This window comes from Octodon degus, unplaced genomic scaffold (genome assembly GCF_000260255.1).
Source record: "Octodon degus isolate 3935 unplaced genomic scaffold, OctDeg1.0 scaffold00471, whole genome shotgun sequence".
NCBI classification, from domain to species: Eukaryota; Metazoa; Chordata; class Mammalia; order Rodentia; family Octodontidae; genus Octodon; species Octodon degus.
In genome coordinates, this window is record NW_004525047.1 from 38,677 (window position 1) to 46,355 (window position 7,679).

A 7,679-nucleotide genomic window follows, 5' to 3' on the forward strand; every position below is an offset into this window, starting at 1 on the left:
TATAGTTTCCCTAGTATAAGAACTCAAAAGAAGAAATACAAATAGAAAGATATAATACAAGTAAAAATGAAAAGAGGATCTCAAAGACTAACTAATCAAGAGAGGGAAAGGAGAAGAGCTAGGAAACATGAATGAGTTAAGCCATAAAGTTGTAGTTAGAAGATGGGCAAGGCAATGATCCTGAGAACCTTCAGAAGATTTTTTGATGTAGCAGTTAATTGGAAAGTTTCTCAACCTAATTGCATATACTGATACCTGTGAACTAAGCAACTGCACTGCAGATGGTAATTTGTAATAGTAGTTTCATGCTTGGAGTGCCTGTCATTCTGGTCTTCTGACTATGGGCTGCTTGTCATGACATACCAGTTGCTGCTATGATGTCTCTCAGGTAGATGGTTGTTCAAAAAGAAGGGGGTGGTGAATGAAAGCAGGAGGCAGGAAAAAGAATATTGTGGGACTGTCCTGCTTCAAGGTTGTATATGGTGAGATTTTTGGACTTATGTGTAAACATAAGAAGTATATAAATCTTTATGCCTATTTTTAAAATATATTCTAATTTAAAAAAATTTTTTCTCATATTCTTTTGGGACTTAAAGTTCAACATATCAATACTTGTTGAAAATTCCTGTTCCATATTATGCCTCAGATGTTTGATATGCAGACAGATATTGAAGGTAAGCTTTACAGCCTAAATTGTATGTTAATAACAATGAGCTTGTCTTCCAGATGGTTAACAACCTAAGTTTGTAGACCAATATTAGAGAAAAAGGTGGGTTGCAGGGAAAGCCAACATTTTGGCCCTAGCCTTCTAGGGTCATTTAAGACTCAGGACATATGAAAACTTGTACTGTAATGACATGTAACTCAGTAGTGTCCCAAATTTTCTGATCAAGGAGATCATGGGGCCAAAGAGGAAAGTGATTGATGATGTAGATTGTGCCTAAGGAGAGTCACATAGCGAGAAAACATTCTCTCAGGCTTTCACAGAGAGCACATTGGTCAAGCAATGGCCGTGACTCATCCACATGGCTGACCCTGACAATCTGAGGTACAGGATCTCAGGATAAATCCTGAGGGGATTTCACTGACCTTATCGGACCCAAAAGCTGCAACTCTTGTTGCATAGTTTCTGCTTTACCTTGGTCTTAACCATCCAGCAGAAAAGTATAAAAATGAAATATAAGAAGTAAAGCCCTACTGTTATGTGGAACTGTAGGGGACTCAGATCAACAATTTCTGACATTGCCAGTGAAGTGGAAGACCCAATACTATTATGGACTACTGAAATCTTTCAGAATGTTTTGTTGTGTTAACACACCTATAATATTCAAATAACGGAACTTAACAAAAAAAAAAAAACAGGGTATACAGATGAATGTCCATTTTGTATCTGTGTATTCAAAATGGTTAGGATAGATATATAGTTACATTCTCTTAATGAACAGAGTGATTTGTTCTGATGGTGTTTGTAGATAGGATATCATGCCCGCATCCTGTATAGCAATTGACCACTGGGAGGAATGTATGCAATGTGTTAATTATTGAAACTGTTCTACCAAAAAAAAAAAAAAGAAATTATCAGAATTTGAAGTGGAAGAAAAGATGGATAGAAGGAACACTTATGATAGATATTTGAAGGCACTGAAATATTCTACATGGTAATGTAATTATAGCATCTCCCATTAGCCATTTACATAAACACATAGAATGCACATCACCGGAGTGATTTCTGAAATAAATTTTGAATTTCGGGTAATAAAGTATAAATAGGTAATATCAATTGTAAAATATGCAGTACCTGTTTGGGAACTATTTATAGTAGGGACCCAGTGCATTCATCTTGTCAGCAACTAAGAAAAATATCTGTAATTTTGGGTACATTTGGTTGCAAAAAGCCAGAGCATTCATTTTAAAAATGTAGCTTAGGTTTAAAAAAAAACATTACCTGGGACCTGACATGAAGATTCTATAATATCACCCCAACTTTGCCAAATCCTAATATGTTGCCATTTTATCTGCTTTTAGTTAGTAATTCCTGACAGTTCTGAATGCACTAACAGTGTGAGTCAAACATCTACAGTTATATAGAGGTTCCTAAACAAATTTCCAGGGAAAAAAAAGAAGACAGGGGTCATAGTGTGACTTGAAGGAGGACTGATTGCAAGAAACAGATGGTAGAGTACTTACCTAGCATACAGCAACCCTGGGTGCAATCCAAAATAAATAAGCAATCCAATGTTAAATAAATCGATTATTTAATGATTCTATGTCTCCCATACAATAAAAAATATCAAATGACATCAAAAATTTTTAAGGGATAAAATATTGATTGTTACATGAAAACATGAAGTATATGAAAGTGACTGCTAAGGAAGACCTAGCCACTGAGGATATGTAATAAAGTTGTGCATCTCAGGGACAGCAGGTGACAAGAGTGAGGGTGAAATGCTCATTAGTGAAATTTTGCCTCCCTAGTTACTCATTCAACTTTTGTAAGGTTGCTGAAAAGAAACCTCATGGTTCTGTTGATAAAGCCTGATGAAGTCAGTAGGTCAAAGAATACACTATGCTATCCTAGGAGTATAGGCTGTTGAAGTGTGCTAGGCCTCCACAGGGTAAGAAAGCCATGTAGTGCCACAAACTACAGAAATGTCTCTAGATTACTGTTTTGTATACATACACATATCTTCCATGGAGATGGAAGTCAGAGTGAGAGCTGACCATAGTTTGCTCATTTCCATTTTTCAAAATGTGCTTGAAAAAATTCAATGTATTTGAAATGTGTGCAAACAAACTGGCTGAGTATGACTATATAATAACAAATACTTATGTAATATACATACATAATTCTATACATACACACTTTCTCATTTAATTTTGCATATATACATTGTACTCATATGTATTGAGAAAAAAATTGCATAATAAAAATCTCTTATAATGAATGAGGTCCTACAATAAGGAATGAAAAGGCTCTAGAAAATATTTCATTATAACGCCACTTTGAAAATACTTTCCATCTACTTTCACTGGTTACATAACAATAAAGTTTCTTTCAATAAGAATTGGTAATTATGTCTTTGATTGAAGCACATATAAAGTTGATGGTTTTTTTTATGTTTCTTAACATAGTAGCACTTTGTGGGTTTGAAACTAAGATGTGATGTTCGAAATCCTGAGAGACTATGAGGTCCCAGTTTTCCAACTCTTATGCTTCCTCAGCTATTAGGGGATGATAAAAGGACTGATTTGTATTACAAAAATTGCAATCATTTTTCTTCACAAAGAGCAAGAATATGTATGTAAATTTACATTAATATGTATTTGTAGCTATATTTACTATATATATGACTATATCCATATACACATATATGACTATATCCATATTCATATATATATATATATATATGACTATATCCCATAATTGTGTGTATGTATCACTTCTATGACAACCAGAAAGAAAGCCATAAAAATAAATTTAAAAAAATATTTAAAACATCCAACAGGAGAAATAACAATAGAGAGATTTACCTTACTAGTCACTTCAGCAACTTGTTATTTGGTGCCAATCCAATATTTTTGTGAGGAAGATCTTGATATGAGAACAAATTCAAGAAGAAAGTATTTTGATGTGAGAACAAATTAATGAAAGGGGAAAAGGAATCAAGTTAACTAAAAGAATGAAACTATTTCATAATTTTAAGATATACATATAATTTATGGTACAATATTTACACTTTATTCTATGTTTTAGAATCACATATGGTTCTTAATTCAGTGACCTAGAATTTGGTAGGCTTATTAGGTATTAATAGAAACTAACAAACTGGAAGGACCACATTAGAAAATTAAAATCATAAGTAACAGGTTGAGTGGGATTAGCTTCAGCTTATCTGAGTACAAGTTTGGTGAACAGAAGAAATTCACTGGGAAAAGTATGTGTGTGCCATAATATCTGTACTGTTCATTCAATTGTGTTTATTGGAAAAAGGAGTCTTTTCACTAAAATTATAGAAGCAAGCCTCTTTTCTCTATGAGAAAACAGACTACACTCATACCCTAAAATATCCTGGAATGGGCCCCAATATTCTATCAATTTCACCTTCTGCAACCCACAGAACATTCCTATTTAGCAGCTTTATTTTTGATGTATGCTTGATATCAAATGACATTGTAGGAGCTCATAAATTCTCCTAAGGGAAAGATGAAAGGTTATTAAATCTATACTAATATGTCTTTGTTCATCTCGTAGAGATGCAAAATCAAGTACCATGGTTGGTAACTTGTATGTAAGATGTTGTCCTTGTTTCAGTAATTCTATCAAGACCAATTTCTCTTATTGATTGTGGAGAATATTACAGAATGAGGGAAACTGTCTGGCAGCAGTACACACACACAAACACACACATGTATGCAACCTAAAATGTTATTGGAGCCTATACTATTCTCAAAACTAAAGCAAGATTACTGTGAAAATCTTAGCAGAAATATTTATTTGTTACAATTTGTACATATGGCTTATCTCCAATAGCTATGATTTTACCTGTAGCCATTTCACATGACATTTTAAATTCATTCAAAATATGGGCATTCACAAAGCTCCAAACTGTTACATCATCAATTTTAGTAAATTTAATGATAGCGAAAAAATATGGAGTATGTGAGCTCCTGCATCCTCTAAATTATATACATTCCTCTCTCATAACTTTTAAAGTATCATCTCCCTTTAAGTATTTGAATTTTTTTATTTCTCAAACAGTAGATTAATAACCTTCTTTTAATGTCAGTAGTATCTAACACTGAAGTGTAAAAATGATTCAGATTCTATTTTAAATGTTCTCAACAAGAAATCACACTAACAAATATATGTGCTTTAGGAGGCATTCTGGTAAATAGAATGTTCCCCACCTTATCACATATAGATTTAAAACTTACAGATCCTCAATAAACATGTGAAAATAACAACATGTGTGAGAACTACAAACATTTTATGGAAACCAGTTTATCTGACAAGGGATTGAAGAGAATTCACATGGAAGTATGTGCTTTGTGGCTGCAGTGTGGTTAGTGACATGCTGGAAAGAGAACTGGCCCCAAGGTTGGTCCTCTGCTTTTCTCAACTAATAAATTTCCTTCAGAAGGTAAATGTATCCAGCCTTTTGCTTTTAGAAATAATGGTTTCTGCTGGCTCCAGGTAGTTAGTATAATGGTATTGCACCATACTAGTTGGTATTAGAATATATGGAATCTGGAATAGTAAAAAAGAAAAATCCAAGTTTGCTTAAACTTGGTAAGTTTCAGTTTGAAGACCTGAAGATCTAAAAAAAAAAGCAACCCCACTGCAGGAGACAGATGAAGGCATCAAAGAGGAACAAAACTGAAGGATGAGCTCTGTGATTGATTAAGTTTAGAGGACATCAATGAATGACTGGGCAATACATTTTGATTAAATTGATTAGAATTACATAGAAACAAAGCAGTTAAAAATAAGTAATAATTGGGGCCAGGGAGATGGCTCAGTGGAATAAGCACTTCCCTGGCAAGCACAAGGGCCTGAGTTCAATCCCTGGTTCTGCCAAAAAAAAAGTAATAATTTATTTCACATAAATTACAATTAGAATAATAGGAACATTTAACTAAGTGTCAATGGTAAAATGTTGATTATAAAGACACAAAGTACAAAAATTCCTTTATAAAAAACGCTTTACATTATAAAGCTTTTTTGGAAGTATAAAAGAGAAAAGATTTGAAATAAGAAAAACTCATACCTGTTTCAATATTTAGTAATTATGGTAGTCATGGCTCACAACTGGAAATTAAACAAATAAATGCATTGCTTAGAAATATGAAAAGATGAGTTATAAAGATGAAGAAAGCATTGAAGGTACTTCATCTGGACAGTGAGACTGAAGGTTCACTTACAATGCCACTCCAAACTGTATCTCTCTAAAGATCAAAAATCATTCAAGGATTGAGAAAACAGAATTCAGAACTAATCAACTAAGAGGAAATTCTGTGCAAAAGTCATATGTATTATATAACACTGCCACTGGCATTTCGGACAGCACTCTTCAAGTGCATATATTCATAAAATCTTATTTGAAACATTTGGATGTTTGTATTTTATAAATTATAAAAAAGTACAGCCTTATGTAACTTTAGATAAACTTTTGCTGCCAATTTAGTTTTAAAAGTATTTCATTTTATATTTTTTTGAAAATATGAATTGTATGTAAGGAATATTTTACATATTTAAAATATTTTATTCTTAGAATAATGATAACAATACAGATTCATTTTAAGGAACAAGTAAAGAAAAAATAAATCATGACACACTCAGGAATTTGAATGTGGCTTGACTATTTTCAGATAAATATGGAAGGTTATAAAATATGGCAACAGTATGATCTATACAAGTCACCAAGTTTTTCTCTCTGTGGGGATAATGGGGCAATTTGAGTGCAGTCAGCTAAGACTTAAAGATATGAATCACATTCGATGCTGTATAACTGACCCTGGTAAGAACTCTTGCTGTCAATGCTCTGATGAGCTTTCTGGGTGGGCAACATTTCACGTATATGATCACATATCATTGTGGGAAAAGCTAAGCTCCTGCTACAAGGCTTCCCTGGGTGGGAACATCAACCTTTTCATGTGTCTTTTCCATTTGCCATATTCATTTACTCATGTAATCTGTAACATAAGAGCTCCTGGATCGAATGAGTCTACTGAAAAATAAATGAGTATGAGGGTAGACTTGGGCCATTATCCAAAAATTGTAGAATTTGACATATTACTTAAGTGTGTTTGTGTTTCTGAGGTCACAAAATTATGTTACTGGAATTTCTTATGTTAGAGTTGCTGTATATTGCTATTTTTATGTACTATAAATTTCCTTAACTTGAAATTTTATATTTGTCATTTTGTGTACTAATATTATATTTTGAATTGAAAACTTTGTCATTTGTACAATGGATGCCCTTTACCTGCTCTTCTGATACTTGATAAGCATAATGATTATCAGTGTTTGAAGGAAAATGTAATTATGTATTTTGCTATGCATCCAAATGAGTAGTCATGGGAGAGGCAATGTTAACACTTTCAGCCTAGCTCCAGGTGGCCAATACTACAGAATCTCATTTACATGATAATTATTATATAATTGGTAACAACAAATAACCAGAATGAACACATGGTTTCTGTGTATTTATTAGTATTGAAGAATGACAAAAATAAGATACTTGATAAGGATTTTTTAACTCAGTAAAGATGTTAGTTATTACCATTATTCCATGCTCATAGATTTAGGCAGTAACCAATTTGGTCCATCTGTTTCTTTGATCCAAATTTAGTTCCTTCTGCAACTCCAAAGGAAGCAGGGCTCTTTCAGGGTTGGTGATGTTTAGATGATGTCCCAATGAGAAGGGCAATATTCTGTTTAACAAGTTTGAAATGAGGCATCCCAAGTCAGGGTCCATAAATTTCTTTTGAGCTGTGTGTTACCAAATAGCTGGAATGAGCCATATTCTCAAAAGAGCTGTTAATTTGAAGAATAATTAGAGCAGACTCTGTCTGACTAATGAGCCTGTGTTTCCAAGGTTGTGCACAAGTGTGTGGAGACCAATTTTTGTGTGTAAACAAAGCTGTATCTCCTGAGGTCATTAACTGAATCTCCTTTT

General features: G+C 33.3%; 1 protein-coding gene across 1 annotated transcript in view; it reads right to left on the reverse strand.

The window, feature by feature from the left end:
* LOC105741340 overlaps nt 1-6,569 on the reverse strand; it is a gene marked incomplete at its 3' end in the record, with an annotated part of 44,578 nt that extends 38,009 nt beyond the window's left edge. Inside the window, 1 exon segment of the mRNA XM_023708699.1 lies at nt 6,515-6,569. Coding sequence (XP_023564467.1) covers nt 6,515-6,569 — 55 coding nt within the window.
* Nucleotides 6,570-7,679: the final 1,110 nt, after the last annotated feature.